General features: G+C 40.1%; 1 protein-coding gene across 1 annotated transcript in view; it reads right to left on the bottom strand.

Moving 5' to 3' along the window:
- Window positions 1–17,191, bottom strand: part of Sin1 (SAPK-interacting protein 1) — a 33,851-nt gene extending 16,660 nt beyond the window's left edge. The window contains exons 1-2 of the mRNA XM_022817361.2: window positions 16,966–17,191; window positions 172–309 (exon numbers count right to left, since the gene is read on the bottom strand). Coding sequence (XP_022673096.1) covers window positions 172–244 — 73 coding nt within the window. The 5' untranslated portion in view covers window positions 245–309; window positions 16,966–17,191. The remainder of the gene's footprint in view (window positions 1–171; window positions 310–16,965) is intronic.
- Window positions 17,192–22,345: the final 5,154 nt, after the last annotated feature.

Genomic DNA, 22,345 nt, shown 5'->3' with positions numbered 1-22,345 from the left:
GTACGAGCGTTTTTGCTTTCGAACATGACATTCCAGCTAGCAATAGCTGGCCAGCTAAACGAACCACGTGTTTCAATAGTTTACACAAATGTCGAATATGCAATGACTCAATCTACATAAACTCGATTTGGTCAACTATATATGACCTTAGAGTGATTTTGTCGTACTTACGGCTTTCGTCGGCTGTGCGAAACGAATGTCTAATGTGCGACAGCAAAAAACGAGAGTCGTCGTACAAAGCCATTACCCTGTGATACTTCTCGGATGAAGGAACGAACTTTCAGTCGGATTACGGCCGACTTGAACCGACTGGGAGAATAATTACATGAAAAATTATGTCGAAAATGTTAATTGTATATATATATATATATATATATATATATATACAAGCCACCTGTTTTTGACCGCGAAAACTGTGTCGACAGATCTGTATCTCAAAAACATATTCCAGACCGTTAAGTTTGCAAACAGAAAACACTAAATGATAAATAAAAAGGATCGGTCGTTGTCGATCCAAAAAAAAAGAGAAAACGGTCAGAAGAAGAATTGCTTTCTTTGTTCAGATCCCGCTGCCCGATAAATAAGGCCACAAGATTCAGTTGCAGGCAATAGTTTTCCTTCTTTCTTCTAGATACTTATGCAACCCTGACCAACCAAAACAGTTTAATTAATGACCCCGTCGATCCTGGAGTCACGCCAGCGCTATCGTGACGACCATTGAGGGGGTTGATTTGGCAGCTATTTAGACCAACTTTTCATATTGTAGGATGGAAACTAGTTTTAAGACCGTTTTGGGAAATGGAATATATTAGCGACGCAAGAGACTTCTAAAGGCTACTGAAAGTCCGCAATAACCTTTGACAGATATTTAAGACTCTAAAGAAAATTGCGCTAAATCAATCAATGTCAATTGCTTTGACATTTGTATGTATATGTCTATAGTTAAAAAGGTATACTTTTGAGAATTCTTGGAGCCACAGAAGAACTATGCTGGACAGTATTAAAACAAAGGGCGTACAGCCAGTCTATAGACTAGTAGGTAGGCGAACGTCATAAAGTATGTGGGTGTTATAAGCTCTATAAGTGACGGATCTATCCCTAAATACTTCTACTCAGGCGGTATTATTCAGCGGGATGCAACAGCGATCACTGCCCGTTCTTAAGAGTTTCCGCAAAAATTTTAATTTTTAAATCTGAATGGCTACATTGTAGGAATTGCTTACAACGCACTAGCTAACTGCACGGTTCCGCGTGATGAGCCTGGCGTTACACTTTTAATTATTTCTACAGTGCAGATGTTTGTGTATGTGTTCAAGTTGCCCCGGGCCAATCCCCCCGTTACCAAAGAATAGAAAACAGAAAAACGGAATATATACATGTGTGTTAAGGATCAGTTATGCCGTAAGATCTAATCAAGTCCTAATAATACTAACAGTATTTAAACATATAATATAGTGTGTATAGTCAAATACAAATGCATACTATCTCAAATTCGAAGCAAGTTACTGAACTTTAATTGGAGATATAACACAACAGACTACTACATTGAACAGTGGATCCTGCATCGCAGCCATTACGCGCGTCAGCGACAATGCCAAACAAGCAAAAACACGAGACTCATTTAAATATAGATTGCATCTAACTATTTAAGATGATAGAACTACAGGCGTCTAGTAATAGTCCTACATATATCAACGCTTGTGTTAATGAGTTAGTTCGTTGGTACATGAAGAGGATACGAACACAGCAGTGTCATTGTTATTGAGCATTCTGTATACCGCCATTTTTTCCGCCGAGCCGTGACGATATTTACAATCTCGCTTCCCCACGGGTTTAGTGGAAGGACTAAGCTTTAATAAATCGCTATCTCGTTCAGACATTGCTTTTTTGTGTAATAATTAATGTCAAATAAAATCGTCGTGCCAGAAAGATATAATGATACAGCATACACCCGTCAAGCTGGAGTGGGGAGAAATACGTGTGCTAACAATCAGCAACTGGAGATTTTTTGAAAGAGTCAGAGATCACTCATTTGCCATTTGATTGATGAGCAGATGCGAACCAGTTCTTTAACCACTACAAATAATATCTATCTAAAATTACGTGAAAGTGTACGGTGTTTAACACAGAAAGCAGCAGGATGCCGCCAAGCTAATTCTGCTATTGGAAAATTCTTTTCACAGGAGGCAAAAATAGAACAGATTGGCAAAATAATTGTTATAAAGCTCGCTAGTGGCGCAATCAGCAATTCCTGTTCAATTGATGTTATTCGGAAATATCTGTTTTAGAGCCTCTGTTCCACGCCTTGCCACAACATGGTAACTGAAGTACCTAGCCATTCCGTCGTGGGGGTCAGAGTAACCCGTTTCTATATCAACATTTACTATTAGATTTGATGTTCAACTAACAGAAAAATGCAATGTGGAGGTCGGTCGTCCACGTCTGGTAACGGATGCGCTGTAGAGGTCACCAGAGATTTAAGCTCATAAAAGTAGCAATGTACTGGCTACGGTTTTAGTATAGGTTTTCAGTTCATGATTCACTCATTGCATCGATCTGGTCCTGTCGTTTCCGATGCTAGCTATTTACCCTTCTACACATCTCACGTCTTAGTTAGCCTTTGAAACAAGGTTTACTAAGGCCGTAAAAACGGGAACAATGAGTGGGATTTCCAGATTTACGTATTCACATTTATCGTTTACCGCATACTCGTTTATTGTGTAAGAAGCGTTAGATTCTACCTGCACAATCGAAAAACTAGCGTAAGGGGCACCACTACCACGACCTCATTCATATTCAAGCTGTTTGTTATCAATGCTAATTTTCCCAGTGCGTGGCGAATCACCAGAAGTTTTTAGATGTATTAAATTCCTTTACTACTTTATGTTTGCACTGCTATTCTGGAGTGTAACCGCTTAGCTACTCGGTCAAGAAGTGCGAAGCGCTCTTTAGTTGTGAATACATTTTATAACAGTGAGGAATTGAAGTTCACTTGCTACTTGACTTTCCTGTTGCTTTTTTTTTTTTTTTATTTTACGGCGATCTTCCTGCACCTCGCCTGTCGCCGGAATACGCGAGCAGGCAACGCGAACAAGCGTTACTGCTAGCCAATTATCGCCCTACTACTAAGTACAGTGTGACAGACGCTTAGTTACAACCTTCATCCCGTTATAGCACCATCAAACGCTCGTCGTTAAACAGCATGTTCAGCATTCGCCAGCATCTGATACCGCCGCCGTCGTACAAAGATAACCCCACTGCTGCTGCCGTCGCAGCCGCCACTGCTGACGTAATCGCGTATAACAAACGGTAGCACAGCATTCAAACAATGTACATGGCCACACTGTTGTTGATCGTCAAACCAACCAACACAATGATGCCAGCACTGACTTTCACAGCGAGGTCGAACGACGTCTACAATCGGCACCAGCGCTAAATCAACGGCAGCGTTCACTGGCGCGATCGAACCTGCTTTTCCTCGCGTACTCATCGCCACCCAGGCAGCCTGTGTCCCCCATCGTAGTCATCACTTCGATTACTCTTACATACCAACGCCTATCGTCACCAATTGTACCGCTGTTACTATGATAGGAGGGCAGTTTATGTCTATTGCTACTGTCACATTACTGCGCTCAAGATGTTATAGCGTTTGAACTCTAGAGTGGGCGACGCCGAAGGTGGGTAAGCTGAGAACGTTATAACCACCAACCAATAACAACAGTCGTACGGAGTGACTGATTAGCAGGCTAACGAAGCCGTGTGGTACTAGATCCACGATACTGGTTACCAGCACAAGGAAATCGCTAGTTGGAAAATGGGCGCATAGTGGCACGCGGCTATACCGCTAATTATCAGAGTTTGCCGAATGATGCTAAACATCGAAAAAATTCGAAATAACGAACGGTAACGCGTCGCTGATGGTGGCCGACCAGAGAACTATATCCGTTAGCCAACACGGTGCTACTTGAAATTGAGGAGATCAATAGGAAGCTACGAATTACCTTGTATGGTGCAATTGAAAGTACACGCATTTCTATTTATAGCACATAATGGATTTTACACACACAAACACAAGTGTAAATCACAATTAAGGGCTAAGAGAACAGAAATTTGCTCCAGATCGATTTCGTTCGTTGCGCAGTGCCTAGCTTTATATCTTCATGCAAGCGTCTTAGGTAGATTGGTGGTCATAGACAAAAGCTGCATCTATTGTTGCAGCGTTGATGCTATCTATCTTTTATGAGCTCCGAGCGTATCTCTGCATAATACCATAATTTCTACTTACCTTAATTTTCAATGGGTAGATAACATTTTTTACTGCCATCCACCATGTGCGTAACAAGAAATATATGTCTATTCTTATTTATTTAAAGCTACTGCAAAAAGCCGTTAGTAAGTTATTAATTATATGTAAATTGGGATACAAGGTTTCGTACTATTGGGCTAGGTAGATCGGTTTTATTATCCACTGTGATAAGGTCCAATGCAAAATGATGTGTTTGAATCTTTCGGACTCCAGCCTGGCTTCAAGCACACGTCGAAACATGCACAGATGCACATTGTCACCATCAAAAGGACGATAAAATATATATAGTACCCAACGTAGAAGAAAGCGGACTCAAAATAAAGGACAACGTTTCTAAGCTTTACTTCACAATGAAACAGAATACGCCATGTTAAAAACTAAATAGAAACTGAATCGTGATCACACGCGAAATTTCTCGCGTCGAAGCGTAATAAGTAGCGTTTTAAGTAATACGCGGGACGGTTGATGCAAAAACGGGGCTAAAAGGATAAACACTGGGAGAAATTTAATTAGCTTTAACAGTCAATCCCGACTAACAGGAGTCAATCATCGATGACAGGTATCAGCCAGCAGCTTGATTGCAACACTGCACTAATACACATTGTCGATTTGCCAAAAGTATCAACTAGGTAAACAAGAATATAGGATATGTAAGCATTCGATATATTTTCAGCCATTTTGTTACCTTCTTCTTGGTTTGGAGATAATGCTGCACCAGCTAACTGAACGAGCATATAACGAATTGGTATCTAGACGAAAACACGGCTGAACACATTATTTAACAGCTTTAAACGCTGCAGAAATTATGATATTATTGTAAATGTACGTAGATAGAATTGCTTGAAGGTATTTATAATGCCTCACTCACGCCTCGCAATAAGTTCACAAGTTCATACCGAGACATCTTGAACTTAACATTTATTATCCTCGTATCAAGACGCGTTCATGGAAGTAGACATCAAAATTGTTGGTGCTTGATTCAAATACATTTTAACACCGACAATGAGCTTTCGATAGTGGAAACCGTTTTGTAGAATGGACAACCCGAACGTCGATTTTGTCCTTGGCCGAAAATTCAATTCTTTTTGCCTAAACAATGGCACAATTCCTACTGATGATAATTATCTAAATCATAATAATAATTAATTAAAAATGTGATCGACATCGAATGAGGTTAGCAAACCTCGTATTTACTGCCTGGGGCAAATGTTTTACCTTTACACCTAGGAGTATTGTCGCCCACCATAGCCTGACTAATAGGGGCCCGTGCATTGAACGAACTTGTTGCTTAATGTTCAGTGGAAGTCGTTTGACCTTGTTTGCTACTCCAAAGTGTCAGTACATGGTACCTTGTACCTACACATGATCCGACGTCATTCAGGAACAATGCAACTTTGCACCCTTCAAGTAGCGCACGTTCGTGCATAATGGCGTCATTCACACAGTAACCAATGAACATTTGTTTCTGTTACACTTAGATATTTCTTAGCATCTTAACATAAACAAATCCAGTCCAATCTATAAGCAGAATATATGAGATTCTAAACGTTCAACAATTACCTGCGATAGGTGTTGTAATAGCCGTGATAGATAAATTAAGACTATTAGGACCACCACCTATATAGTGAGGCATATCCCTTAGCAGCAATGGACATGAAAAGCTAGGGCCTTTAAAAATGGATACTGTAAAAAGCTAGAATGATGCGTGTACACCATACAATAACATCAGCATAAAAGTCTCTAAGTTATTATTTTTTCCAGGATCTGTATTGTTCACATGAATCACGTCAACAAAGAAGGATCACAGCGTCGAGGAGTTCGAAGGCCTAAATAAACAGTCCGATGTACACCAACGCTTGAACTCAGACGCACTTGTATTAGAGAAATGGTTAAAGCTAATAAAGTGGTTAACGAATTAACAAAAAAAAATATTAGAACTTTTCATGTCAGTATAGACTTAATTGTTGCTCTGAACAAGCAGCTTTTGAAAAATTACAAGCTGATTTATAGCGTTTATCTCTATTTGTCTGTCCACATGCTGTACGGCGGGATTTTAACTAGTAGCCTTTAGCATTACAGTCGGACACTATGCTCTCCGAATCATAGCCAACGCACAGAAAGTAATCACCCCTTAGCTAGTCTCTTAGCTGGATGACGCTCTTCTCCGACCAGTTTCAGCACCGCCGGTCACGAACAGGTCTATGAATGCAGTACATCAATGTTTTTAAATTCTGTCAAGCGACAATACAGCTATTGTATACGAAACAAACTATACATACAATGACCGAAAACGATAAAAGTGTCGTCGTTGTCGAGCTTGCCCGTTAGACACGCGCCATAACACCGCGTCTATCGACGTTCTCTCTCTTCCGCATGGCCGTCTCCCTTTGAGCTTCAAAAGCTATTCCGACTCATGGGGACACAGTACATCCACGAAGCACCTGAGCTTAGGGCAGTTGGCAGCCGATCGTGTTGAGGGTCAGCCAGTAAGAGGAGCGAGTCGGTTAGCTCTGAACGTTTCGAGCCCTGGTACGCTGAGACGAATGACGGTTTGACGTACCATGTCGCTTGTCTACCTCCCTATGGCTTACTTCGCCGCTTTAAGCCAGCAAGGCAGGCAGGGATAGCACAGCAGGACACCCGTGCGTCGCACCCATTTATGTGTCCTGCGCTGGTGTACGACAGGATTCCTGTCCGACAACGCTTCTACCGCTGCCTCCTACAGCTACGATCACTGGCTTACCAACTACAGCTGCTACTGATGCGCTGTCGAAGAGACGTGACAGCTCGGCTGATGACAAGCGCTTGGCATCGGGTGGTACAGTATAGCGTTAGAGCGTTAACGCCGTTGTGTGTTTCGTTCGAATCGCTCAATCGAAAAAGGGTGCCGGAGAGGTGGAGACGAGGTAGCACCGACTACCGTTAGCAATGACACTGCCTATATGCTGACATAGTAATCATGATCGCGCGCTGTTTCCCCTTTGTACTCTCGGTTACCCCTGGAACTGCACGACACAAAACTTACCAACGGTAGCCCATAGACCGTTTCGTAATTCCTATCGTTTCGCTTTTTTTTCTCGCAACAGATATAGTAGCAGCGGTTGTAGCGCATCGAACGACGATGAACGTTTAGCGACAGTTACTCAGCTGCCCTGAGTGGTGTAGTACATGAGCCACTCCTGGACAGCACTAGTATGATGGCGTTGGCAGCACGAACACCGCGGCATCATGATGGAGCCCGTCATTCAAACGTCGACGAACGGATGCTGGCCATGCCACCAAAACTAACAAAATTAGTCATAGAGAGAGCATCGTTCTTCGTGACTGCTATCACCATCGGATGGACTGACTGACCGCAAAACGAACCGCGTTCGCTTGAATCGAGATTCACGGCCCAATTTTCATGAAGAGTAAGAGGTTCGAAGCGTCGAAGAGAAATCGGTGTAAAAGAGAAATCGACTGACGGCACGGGCATCAGGCACCGGTAGCAGCGGCAGAGATCATTCAATTGGACAATTATAGCATAAACACGCACAACTGCGGCGATGCCATGCGACCGGAGTTTGTCGGCTATGGGTTGGTCTCTAACCATACGCCCGTGGAACTATATGCTACTCAACATTGGCTAGGGCTCGGTGATAAAAACCAAAAAAATTCTATCGAATACTGTGCAAAAGACCGGCAAGAAGTAAGTGTACTACTAATAGCAGCTTAAAAGTTGCAATTTTGGGTTGCAAAAGTCTCTCTCTGGCTTCCGTCTAACTTATTTCCGTGCACATATGGCTACACAATGCTACTAGGTCTCCGGTATCGTTTCGCTGTATTTGTATCGCACAATAAGGTTTCTGCCAGATAAATAAATGACATCGGACTGCATCCTCAATATATAGGTGCACATTGCCTTTATTTTTACAAGAAGAAGGAAATTTTGATATCTTCGAAGAAATTTGATTTGTCTTCCCTTCACTATCGACGGTTTCACAAAAATACAATATTATACTGTTGAGAGAAATTCTTGTTTGAGGACTGGAGCCGCAATCGATTTCTTTTCAATTCCAGCCTTATTATACGTAATGCAGGCCTGTCCTACTTCGGAATATCAAAAATTTGATAACCGCACCCTTCTCTAAGCCGACCCTTCGTTTACCTGTCAGTAGGATATGAAGGAATAGGACTTCCACCAGAGCCTCAACCGTCCCCATTATCGACCGAGTAGATATGAAGTGCCCTAAATCCCTATACGCCACACCTGTCTCCATCTTCAAAGAGTGCTGTTTTCACATTTTCTTTGGTAGTGACACATAGCGAAGTACCACGTGGACCTATTCCAGTGCTTGATTAGCTTCACAGAGGTGGATTTAGTCAGCCTGAGTGACGTGACCTGCTCCGCCAGCGATGAGCAGGATATAACAGGTCATTACTAGAAAATTAGTTTATTAGAAGAGTGGTGGGAGGAGCTGTTGTTGCGTTGAAATCAAGACCTTAACAGTCCTATTCTACGTAAATAGGCTATATATCATATCGTTTAAGTCAAAGAGTCTTAACAGGATACCTTTAACACTGTGCAGTTAGTTTGCTGCTTTCAGTAAATAATTGACCTGTAATACAAATCAGGAAGATTTAAGTTCGATCAGAAAGAAGTCTGAAAAAAGAACTGAGAATTAGTAGTGGATAGTGCTTTCAGCAAAATCGAGCTCAACCGGGGGGGGGGGGGGGGGATCGAACCCCCTAATTTGGCCCACAAAAAATAGACATTGCCCTAATGTTGTCCGGTTATACGTAAATAGTATTACTCAAACCTCCAAATTTTTTTAAGCAGGTCGATAACTGAATGATCTTCATTATGTTATTATTATTACTTGGCATACAAACTGTACAACGGTGAACGGGGTAAAATTATGAAGAAAATTTAAAAAGCAAGTCAAAGAGCTTATGCTTATTGACTAGTTTGTATACCCACTATATGGAACCAATCCTTCTCGCAATAGCAAAAATGTGTATACATATATAAATATAAAGTGTTTCCTCGCAAAAATGCTAAAGAAGTTCATTTGCTTTCCGTTAGGTCTGCTAAATGAGCAAAATCTCATCTTTGGAAGAAGTCTGGTAGATTTTACTTTTGCGTTTTTGTGATACCAGCGTGTGTTGAAATGAAATACCACTTTCTGCATATGTTTGATACGCTTTTTATCAACTTTTTGAAAGCTTATGTTGCAAATTTTCCAAAACATGACATTATCCGATCATCGGTTCAGGGGGTATTAAAAGGAATACAGAAAATATTGAAAAGAAAATATTTTAAGTCCTTTTGCATGGAAAGCTTTATCCATGTATCCAGGTTTGTTCTGTTGTTAATGCACTTGTAATGTGCTTACATTGCGAATTCCCCCGAAATATTTTGTCAATTGTCCGAACCATGAAGAGGATCAGGAAGTCACATACAACTAAGAGTAGACAAAGCATTTACCTAGACTGCTTTGCACGTAGACTCCCCATATATACATATATTACCTTTGACCTCCGCATCTTCATCTCTTCATCCCTGTGCATAGTTTGTATTCGTCAAATAATAGCAGCATCCATTTAATATTATAGTGTCATTTTGGGTGACACTGGGCATTGATCAGTTCAGTTGCATAGCCCATAGCCACTGTTGTATTTTGCATAGTACGAAATCAACCAATGTTCAATTTTAGATGCTCTTCTTGTATTTCTACTGCAGTAAAGGACACGGCCAGGATGATTGCCTTAGAGCCTTGACACAGGTGGACAAATGGGGGTGCCCAACTGATCTCCTTCATCTATACTCATTGCTCAGTCACTGCCGCCTCTGCCGCACCCTGTATATCAAGCGTAACCCAAAAGGTGATGCCTACAAATAATGTCACCTTGTCGCGCCACTACCCATCATCTAATAAAATAACGGAAATCATTGATGAAAGCGGTTAATGTTCTCCTAGTGAGGAGGCGTGTCGGTGCCCCCTAAACACCTTGCCCTCCCCTTGTCTCGCGGATCCCAATTCGGTTAGCGTGGACTTACTCCAGTCGTGATATTGCTGACACGTCGTGACCCGCGGCGCCATATGGCCTCTCCATGGCAGGTAGCCCGAAGCCCATCAAGGGTCAATTGTTGTAAGAGACGTGACCCGATCAGCGCGCAAAATGCTTTGAGTGACGGCTTCAATACTAAACTTGCCCACTTCAGTACTCTTTCTTTCTCTCTTTTTTAATGCCCTACACTGAACAGCCTTTCAGCGTGCATGGATCTCTACCGTCGACTGACTACGATGAACGCTATTATCCAGGACAAAGACATTGGTTTGCTCATGTACGCTTTACGAACATATCGTTCGCTCTGTTGGTAACATTTCGTGACACAGGCATACAATAACAACTCGAGATATACTGACAACAAATTCACGTCGATTCAGTAACACACATAATATGCACACATATATATTGATACAGTCTATATATATTTATACATTCTGTCGAAAAAATAGCCAGCTTCACAGTAAGTATACTTTCAGCCAGCTTAATGACTATGGTAATTAACATACGCTAATCAGAACAGGGAGACCATGAGTTCCTATCTTTCAATAGCGATGTGATAAAAGGGACACGTCGCGACGATCCGTGCAACATGCGGACGCCTCCACTATATAACAAATGAACAGACTCGGATTCGTCGGCTAGGTATACGTTCATAACGTGCATACTAACACGTCACTCCTTATAACCATGTGCGACATAATAATGGCTATTTGACTACGTTGCTAAATCAGTCAAGTAAGCCTAAGCCGACGCTTGCTTAAAACTGTATACTACATGAGATATGATGCCAAAATGAATGCTTTTGGCAATGTAACTCGCCCTATTTTTTTGCCGTAAATCGAGGCGTTGGTTAGGAGCGAAGTGTAATAATGATAATTGCACTCCGTTTGTGTCATCGACCTGCAATTGACTGAGCTGAAAACAGATAATAATAATAATCGGACAATAAACCAAAACTATAGAATAGCAGCTCGCGTAGCGGCCTGACCCGGTCGTGTCTGCTTCACAAACTCTATTACATGCTCTTCTTCGGCCTTTAAATCTGTTTAACTCAAACTGGACAACGTAGTTCCAATAACAATGCCCTTTATACATTATTATTATTAAGCGAAAGTTAGCAACCAATTAATGCGCCAGCTTCATGCTATATGATGTTTAGATGTCGGACGTCAAGGAACAGACATATCTAGTTCAAGTACCTAATTATTACGTCTACCTACATCCTACACTTTAACCTTCCATAGTTTCTTTCCTCCGCCTATTTTACTGTAGAATTTTTTCATCATTCTTCATGTCAATCTGACCTACATGACATTTCTCACGTTACATTTGCATTACACGCGTTACATTCCGCTAGAACACCAGCGCCCTCAATCAACCAACAGTAGATCCCAGCCGGCGAAAACCGGCTGACTGATCGTCCTATAGAAAACACCGCAATAACCTGATCCATTGCTGTCCGGTTGGTTAATGCGAAACAAAGTTCCTTTCCTTTGCGTAGTTTTTCCTACTCAACAAAGCGCGCAACTCTCCGGTGGTGCAAACCAGACGTCGGCATGCCATCTTCATCATTCAAATCGTCGTCTTCAACGCCGACCTGTCAAATCAGCAGCCATCACATCGTCCCTTTGCAGAACTGCGACTGCTTCTATCAGTACTATTTGAAATTGCGTTCCGCTCGCCTTTCTTTCCTACGATTGCGACTAGCGCTGTTTTCGTCCTGTACCCTTTTCTTCTTATCCCCCTTCTTGATGCTTCTATAATGCCGTAAAATGCTGCACATTTTGTAAGAACCACGGTTGCTGGTGCTGCTAGTCATTTCGTCGCCGTAACTGCCCCACTGTGTGTACACACACACTGGAGCCAGAATTACATTTTCATTACAGCAAGCTGTGACTTATTCAGAGCCGCTTGTCGGTAAAACTCGATGCGCGTTCTTCCCGTTCAACCGTAACCGAGATATAAACCGAACCAAGTTTGGTCAAGGAACATCGTCATTGTTGCCGACACCCAATAGGGGGCCTCACAATGTACGCTAGTCCTTCAGATCCAGCTTTACCCCGTGGCTCACGCGACGCGTCGAGATCTATGCAGTGCAGTCGCTGTATGATGAGTCCAGCAATCCTTCTGCCAACAGCTGCAGCGCACGTAGATTCAAGCCGGCGCTAAATCTCACGGCCGCTGCAAGATGTACGAACTCTGCTCAATTATGGCAAAGCATTCTGGCCGCTACGGGGCGCCTTCAGGCTGATGACTTCCTGTATAGCTCACACAGGCACTCCGAGCTAGGCTTTTATTCTCTTACCAGCGGTTTATACATCCTTTGTCCATGCGTCCGTCTGTTCATCGCCACAGATCAGGGAATGCTGCAGAGCGTCAACCTTGCAGCCCAGCGTTAGAGGCAAGTTCGGTGTTCACAAAAAAAATGGCCGAATTTGAAGACAGCACCTTAAGGCTAAGACCGACCTGACTGGCGCGGCCACCGCACTTCGGTTGAATTGACAATACTTGTGCATCACACTGGACGCACTAGGCGATTAAAGTTACTTTTCGGTCCGGTCTGCGGCAAGACGGTTAAAAATGAACACCCGTAATAAAGCAGGATACCGGCACTAATAGCATCGCCGTATTAAATGCACGGATAAATACTTCGTTCTCTCTTGAGTACGATAAGTTGTTTTATTTGCTGTAACTTCACATGTCGTCGAAGGTTATGTGGTCGTGTAGCTAGGATTCAGACCTGACGAGTCGCTGGACGACTGTCCTAGTTTACTCGAAAACACACGCTTCAACCGACCGGAACAAAATATGGCAGATTTAAGTGCTAATCTATCATTTTATAAGAAATCCAAAAAGTCAAAATCAAATTTATGACGGAATACTCAGTTCAAAATGCAACTTGTCAGTCTAAATACATATTTAATACATTAATAATAAATATGTTATGACACAATTTAAATTGTCACAGGCTGTTACTTGATCGCCCTCGCGGAATAAAGGAAGTTAAAAGTATCTATTTCTGCTTACGGCTATACGCTATTGGTGGTATTTTTACTTATGAACGCAATTGCTAAGTCTATAACGAATTGGCCTCACTTTTGGTTAAACTTCCATACATCTCTCAGGAAAAACATAAATACAATTGTCAAATGAAGTCGTATAAACACATATAGGCCTCTTATAACTGCTAGCGTGCGGCGCCTTTCAATAGCTACGCAATATAAAATCACTTAAACATAGTACAACTGCAGTGACCCTGAGGGTTGTACAGACATTCCAATAGCGACAACAAAGTATAAAATTTAATCATAATGACAAAGAATAAAGATTAATAACATTATGTGAGATAACAAACTAAATTAAATAAATAATGCACTTACGAACTTCAAGTCAACTTTCACCTCTAAACACTTACTGCACTGAAGAAGATCAACGTTCTAAGAAATTGAAAAAGAGCCAAATTAGAAGAGAGTCTGGCATTTTAATATTAAAAACTCAACATCTGTAGACAGAACCGTATTAGAATAGTGACTTTTTTGATGTCCTCACTTAAAAAGGCCGACTAGACAAAATTGCTAGTCAAAATCATAAGAATTACATCGTAGTTAAACATCATGACTAATCCTGAATACTGTATTAACCCTATTGAAAAAGCTGTTCGACCGTTTGACTAAAAGACGTCTGTAGTAAGCCAGACTTGCCCTACAAAGTAAACTGCTATGTAACTAACTATATTTAAAAATCATTTAATTAACGTCCTAACCTATAGCAACCATTAGCACCGATCTGCTTTGTGCGTATTGATATACTCCTGAGCATTAAAAAAGACAATGTAATCGGTTGTAGAAAAAATATTAACCGTTTAAGGTCAGAATTGAAGCAAATAACATTTTGATCAGTAATCTTCCACCATTTTTCTGGTAACACTACACAGTTACTCCAGACCTCTCTGGAAATACTTATGCATCCATACCTGTCTTGAAACTAAATTAAGACCACCAAGGGAGTTCGGCAGATATAGAAATCAATGATGATTTGGTAATGAAAAATCTGGGCTATACGGCGGATGTATTATTTCGTACTGAATTTCTATCAGTTTTTTTTCCGGATAGCTAAAAATATACGTGATCTGGCCTTGTCATGATTTTTTGTTTATTATTTCGGTCGATTTTTTTAAAATGACCAGTTGCAACCTTTTTAGCTGTTGACAGTAGAGATTCAAATGAAGCTTTTGTCAGGCGGCAGCGACTCACAACGCACAGTTCTCTTCTATTCTTACCAAGGATACAGCAGCACTTTCTTTGGCGCAGCTCACGTCAAAGATTGTCGAACATATTTACCTCTTTCCTTTTTATTTGTACATTATTGTCGTAAGTAATTCATTTTCATCACCCGTTAGCAACTATTTTGAAAATCGCTCGATTCCAAATTTTAAGACTTACGCAAATATAAGAGTGTAAATTATTTTGCACCTTTTATAAACGTCGAGCTTTTTTTGTAGCTAGCTTTATTTAGATATTTTAAAAGCAATTGTTCGTAATGGATGTTTAGTTTTTTGATAATAGAATGGTTACTTACGAGTCGGTTTTGCTCAACTTCCGCAATAATTCTATTAACTCTTTCCGTGATTGGTCAACCACTATAAGAAGCATCTTTGACATAGAAACTCTCAGAGAAAAAACGACAGAACTACATCTTGGCCAGCAGACACTTCGTTACGAACATGGCCAGCACTTGTTTCTCTATTATAATCAAATATAATTTGATTATACGGAAATCTCGCTCATCTTCGAAACGCTCTATTCGTATTTCAACAATTGTAACATATCTACTACCGCCAAATCTCGGCTTTCAAATGATACTAACGCCAACCCGATGCGACTCATATCACCGGTCGTCTTGAGCCGTCTAGCTAGAGAAACGGTCAATACTTTTTTCGCCAATATACCGTGTCGCACTAAACAAATGGAAGGGGCTATTTTGTTTGCGTCATTCGAAGGACTATTCAGCAGTAACTAACAAACGATCTCGGCCTCTTCCGCTTTTTATTCAGTCGTTCGTAAAGTCCTGATACTACCTGTGTGACAATCCCAATACTTCGAGGTACATAAAATAATAATGACGAGTAAAGCCAGTAAATTTACAAAAGTATATTATTCTGCTATATCTATCACACACTTGAGCTACAGTTTAAACCTTGCGTTGAACTGCGCGTAATTAAAGTTAAAGTATCTTGACGCAGAAATATCTCAAACTTCATTATCTTTAATAAGGGCTTTGTCGCAAAGGTGAAGTTTGTCCTTTGCTGATTTTAATTAACTGAAATAATGTGTCGTTACAGTGCTGTCTTTACATATTAGAAAATTTTAACTTACATTGAGTCTACTTCATAGCAGCGTTTAAACTTTAACTCAGTCACATAATCAAGTATAGTCGAGCAATGTGTATACTACAGTGAATTTATCATATTCTAAACGATCATAAATTAGGAATAAAAAGAGCCATGTCTTTATAATATTTCTTTATATGTAGGTGACCAAGACAAATCAATGTCATGCTATTGTTGTTGGAATTAGATGGACATCTATTATATATGATGTATATAATTTGAAGTACGAAGTACACACGCGTTCACTCCACGGTCATTCTTTTCGACCGCTCGTTGGCTCCTTCTATTGAAACCAAACGATATGAGCCGCAAACAAAACAACTCGCATTTGATTTTAATTTTTTCAATTACGTATCTGCCGCATGCCCGCTGGGATGTAGCACCACTAAACGTACTACTCCGCAACTCCGCAAAATGCCGCTATCTGCTCACGTGCACAAGCCAGTTTCCGGTCTGCGCGAAACCTGTATGACGTCAACTAGAGCGGATGCTTGAATAGGTCTCACGTTGTTTTAACAGTAGATCATCATAACTTAAATTAAAAATCGACTAGAATCGCCTATTGCCAATATACCAGTGGGTGCGATATCACCATGGCATGAGCCTGAAAAAATAACCGCCAAGTCAATAGACCGTCTAAGAATTTGAACGCACTCCTATCAATGTACGTTTCGTGTTTGTTAACAAACATGTTGGGTTTTTGTATCGAACACGGATCTGTTTATTAAGATTCGAAATAACACAATCAATGACGATTGCAGAAGAAAGACGTACGCAACAATGAACAGGCTGATCTAAAGATAAACGTTTAAGGTACACCTTATTTGCAACTTATATCAGCATGATAAATTGATACATAGGATGATATGAATATCAAACTCGATTCGACTATTGGACAACAATGCTATTTTCACGTTGTTCCGTTTTCCTCAATATAAGTGTCGCAATTTAATTTCATAGTTAGCTACCTTTAGATTACAGTTCATATCGATGATATTATGACGGATATTTGAATATAAATGAGTATGTCTTACACAGTTGTTCAATTATCAATATGAAGAACGCCTTCCTTTATGGAGTTCTTGAAGAAGAAAAGCATACGCTATAATTTTCTATACGAATATAACGCAGAAAACACATTATTCTAACTCAGTTAACACTCGGAATCAGAGTTTTATTTCTATGGTTTGACAAATACTACGTTGTCCTCACTTACGTTTCAATCGGTTCTACTTGCTAGCTGACTGGCCATAAACGCCACTGCCCCACACTTAACCCCTGCAAATTTCTCTTCGTTGGAGGCAACCTTCGCCTGCTCGGTGACACCAGCTACCTCCCTTTCAAATCTTGCAAAAACGCACACTCACACAGACGTCGATGAAACTTAAACATACAGATACATGTCCAGATGAAGCTATCTTTGCCCGTAAAAAACAGCTGACGTTAACGAGAGGGTGCCGCCATCTTGGATTCTGCTGACGTCAGCTCTGGCGGGCCCATTGAAATCTCGAGAATCGGAGCAGTAGATGGAACAGTGGTCGCGTCACGAGTCGCATTTAGACTGTAACGTGCTTGCATAGTTTTCAGGCAGTGCGTTAAATTTCCGCTAGTAATCTAGTAAACACTGTAATCACATAATCTTTACCTCAGTATCTTTAAGCTGTTTTTACATCGAGTGCACGACCCACAACCCGCGAGGTTTCACAAACATGCACCTGAACGCGATTTTTAGGCGATAGTGTAAAACCACGCGTAAGAGTACAAACACGTCTGACAAATCTAAATAAAAGTATATTATTCGCAGAATCAGCACGATGTTATGGTACGACAGCGTATGTCATGTTGGTTACCTAGACAAACTGCCTTCGGAACGCGAGTTCAGGTTGAACCACTAACAGTCTAATAAATGGATTATAGCAGAAGAAAAAGGCCCAGCGGTTTTAACCACTACGCACTTATGCTCTTAAAAGAACAGACAGTTCTTATTGTGGTGTTTGGGGGTACCTTCAATGGCTAATTGTTCCTTATCGATTTTTTATCGAACAGCAACGAATTTTATATAGCTGATTCTGTATTAGTCAGCATATCAGCGATTTCAAACCTCCATGTATTAGTCACGCTTACTACCAATACAATACAAATAGCTTTTGTTTTTTAACAAAGATAATCATATAAGAAACGGGCACTTATTTATTATTTAAAAATAAATGCGTCGAAATTAACATAGTAGCATATATGGTAACGGATAGATAATAAAAGTTAGCTTTAAGTTTTAATTGGGTCGATTTAAAATCACAGTGTATGATCGGTGTTATAGCGGCCACGATGCGTAAACCAGTGGCTACTGAACGAGACTCGAGAATCTCGGACGTGAACTAGTGGACTCCATGTAGCTGAAAAGATACTAGCGATGCTAGAGCTGCAAGTCGTGCTTCTGAAGTCGCTGTCAAGCAATATACTAGACCATTGGCTTTCAACACGATGTCCAAAGTTAGCACTTAACTAATTGACCGAAGTCAACCATGCACCCCAGAATGCAGGGCTGTGAAAAATTTGATCAATACAGCAAGCACTTACTGATATAAGCAGCTCTTCAGTGGTCAAGCCCCATGTGTCTGGGGCTCGGAAAGAAACAACTGTGCGTTTATATAAAAAGCTGAGTGTATTTAAAATTTAAGTTATCTCTATTTCATTTTATTAGATCGAGGCAACGGGCCATCATGGGTGTCTTATAACAAAGATCTTGTTATTTAAATCTCTTTCGATAGAAATCAGTAAGTCATGGAAGGAAACACATGGATAAAGAAGCACCCCTAACATGCAATTTCGTTCCCACAAGAAAGGCTTGTCCAGCTACAGATTTTGGCAATATTAAGTTCAGTAGATGGTTACCAAGATAAAGAACGAGTCTTGTACTGGATGCTAAAGCCAACATGTACAACTTATAGATGGGGTTAGGATTGGCATGCACACTTGTTAACTCAGGCTCCCTAACATGTATTTATGTGTAATAAAAGCCGAACATGTGTGAATATGGTGACTTGTACCTTGGCAGTACTCACGGCTATTTACCTTCTACTGCTTGTTAAATTAAAAACACTGTCATTAGGAAGTTTAACTACAAGGTAACTTTGACAAATGGTAACATAATATAACCATGCGCTGCTTAATAAGACAGGACAACAGATACCAAGTAGCTGCAAGGGCTTTGGCAGAATTTATGATATATTGGTTATGAAAACGTATTGTTTCGTCGCATTATTTTACTTCTATTTACTATAAATACATAGACTTTCATTGGTGGCTGCACACTTACTTTTGGCAGGAAACGGAACGTGTCTATGTCCGGATTCGAATTCCCTATTTAATCTGCCCGCTTTCCAGCTGTGCGAAGTTTATTGACTTACGCAAAATACACCATAAGGTATATCATATTCGGGTATGTTTTGTTCAGTCGATCTACCCAACTGCAAGGACGAACAGCATAGGTGAAATGAATAAATGCCAATATTAGAACACTAGTTACTTGTATGTACCTTTTGATATAATAGGTCGAAATTGAAAATTCACTTATTTTACCTTGAAATTGCTTCAACAGCGGTAATAGCAACGGTAGTAGACTCAACATCTCATGGCATGGTTGCATTAGGTAATCTTACAGTGAGTGTATGGCCTAGAAAGGATACTCAAAACCTCTGAGCTTGCCTAAGTGCCCTAATAGGGGTTCTTTAGGACCGGCTCAAAGACCTTTTTCGAAACCTAGCTACAATAATAATAATAATAATAATTATTAAACAATGTTAAAGCAAGACACAATAGTACTCTAACTTCAATTTTATTAACCAAAAAGAAACTAAGGGACGAAAAAAGCTCGTTTTAGCACAACATTAAATCCTCTAAAATCCAAACATAGTCGTTCACGTCGCTTATAAAATCTTTTCGGTTTAATGGAGTAACAACGTGCAAAACGGAGGAGCTCAATGATTTCACTAATCACTAAATTTCGTCAAAAGAAGTAGCGTTTACTCCATGCTCCATCTTCGAGCAAATAGCTTCATCGTTCAAGTAACGATCCGTAGCTCAAATTAAGCTCGACTTTTCCTAAATACGTATGTCTCTGTAGCCAACGTATAGACTCGAATTGAAATATCATCGCTAAATCACTCTAATTGGTCGAATAAGTAAAAGAGATCTGAACACTTTGAAGGTCGGTCCATTCTAGTTCCGTTAAGCATTCAGGCGGCTAGATTCGTCCGGCACGAGACAAGGCATGTCCCTAACGTTAATAAGTAAACGCATTATCTTGTGCAATATCATGGGGACAAATCAATAAGGCCTAGGGCTTTTGGAACAAGTCATCCTGTTAGGCCATCGGTGAGAGAAAATAGATCCCGCTTCGGGTTTTGCAAAGTAGAAACAACCTCACTGTTTCTATGCCTACCGACGAAACTTAATATAAATATACAAAATAAATATATAACTAACATACTTACTGCAATTCAGAATTCAATTTATACCGATGCGCGCGGGAAATCTACAAGTAATAAATTTATCTCATATAGAATCTGTCAGCATATGCTTTATATGTAATATCTGCTACCAATAATTGGTCTAAATTAGTTTGCAACGGGACGTGAGTATTAAGAGGAGGAGATGATGGCTAGAGGTATTTAACTTTTACCTAAACAACGAGAGCTGTGGTAGACTAATTTCACATATGCGGAAAATCAGTCAGCTCCTCATGAGACTGTTGAATTGTCTAGCCCATTGTACTGACCAAATAGTACTTTGATACCTGACATGACTGTCCTATAAGAAGTTCGCTAAGGTTTTTTAGAGTAAGTTACTGAATTCCCCGTAAGTATCTGAAAGCACGCGAACTCACGTAGCATACGTATATGTTTTTAAGAGGGTACTTTTCCTTTCAACGAAATGGCATTTGCGCTAAACAACACAACGGTGAGTAAAACATGTAGGAGTTGTATGACATTTTGTAATCATGGGAAGCCGTATATAATTAATTCAGATACCCCTAAACCAGAAATTTGTCTATGCAACAACAAACGTTCGTCCCGAATTGGAATGCTTTAGAAAAATACCGGGAAAGTACGTATGACAAATGTCGATATACTTGGTTGTAAAATGAGCAGTATTTCAAAGTTGATCAGGCACGCTGATTCAAACAAAGTGATATCTGTTGTACAAAATTATAATGAGATTGACTCAACTAGGATTGTTTAAAACGCAATTTTATTTCTCGAAGTTACGTTCGAGTGCAAGAGCGAAAATATCCTTTGTGTTATACGACACACACTTGTTGAGCTGGCAGTTGTTAGAGGGCGCCAGCGGTCTCATGTGGAAGCGCTTTTCGCTTGAGCGCCATCGGCTAAATCGTTTAGCTAGAGCCCAACTAACAAAAAGAATAGAAGGGTTTGTAAAGCTTCGTGAAATTTTTGAAAAAAAATACAGGCTTACGAAGTTAAAAATATTCTCCACAACATTGCCTACAATGAACATTATTCCGGCGCATCTTATGCTAAAATTTATGTTAAATTGTTTTTCAAAGGTTCAAGACGCGTATAAATATATATATATATATATATATATATATATATATATATATCGCTTGGAGAAAGCTTATATATATATATATGCACGTGTATATGTGCCAATGCATTGAAATACATAATAATACATAAACCAAAAAAGGGAAGGATATCGATTCGTATTAATGTCAAATGCCGCAAACGTATTAGCTACTTGTCAATAATATATTAAATATCGATTGCCTGCTCTCAAACGTTTATCGATATTTACATGTGCACTTCTCTACTTAATCATCTTAACGCACATATGTGTATGTACACATATTGATCATAATAGTGTATACAATATAATTTGGCAGCTAGCGGCCCGGATATCTAACTGAGGAGAATATAAAAAATCGAGCTCGAATATAAAAAAAACCTAGAACTTATTTGGTTGTCAGGGGAATATTGATATTCACTCTAGTGATTCAGCTTGTTCATAACCTCGACATTATTATTATAAGGTATAATTTCATACTACCAGGTATTTATCCGGATCGTATCAGTTGTGTAGAAAATACTCGATTTTTTACGGTACTGTTTATAACTAAACAATTACGCCTGGACTTGAACAGTTTTCTGTTCACGACTTGTAGCATTAGCATACTGTAAAAGGTCACTACCGGCCATTACTGTGAAATAATCTATGTGCATTACGAGTCAATGCACCTCGTCTCGCAGGTAATGTTATAGCTAAATTGCCTTGGTTTTATTTACCATAAAGCCTAAGGATGCAGCCAGCACGACCTGACGCAAATCCATGTCATTATATGGATGTCTACACTACATTAAATAGTATAGGATAACTACATTAAATAAGTACGACATCTTAGAATTAGACTTTATCACATCAAGTGAGTATACCTCCCTACGAAACATACCTGGAACAAGGGTTTTTTTATGGTAGGTCGCACAGAATTTTCTATAATTGTCAAAGCTCGTTGTTTTGAAAAGTGATTTTTACGCCACTTAAACTTTAGAATGTATAAAAAGTGTATCTAGATCTTT

Source organism: Varroa destructor, unplaced genomic scaffold (assembly GCF_002443255.2).
Source record: "Varroa destructor unplaced genomic scaffold, Vdes_3.0 BEIS01000001.1, whole genome shotgun sequence".
NCBI lineage: Eukaryota > Metazoa > Arthropoda > Arachnida > Mesostigmata > Varroidae > Varroa > Varroa destructor.
Note: the sequence above shows the minus strand (reverse complement) of the source record. Positions and strands in the feature narration are given on the sequence as shown.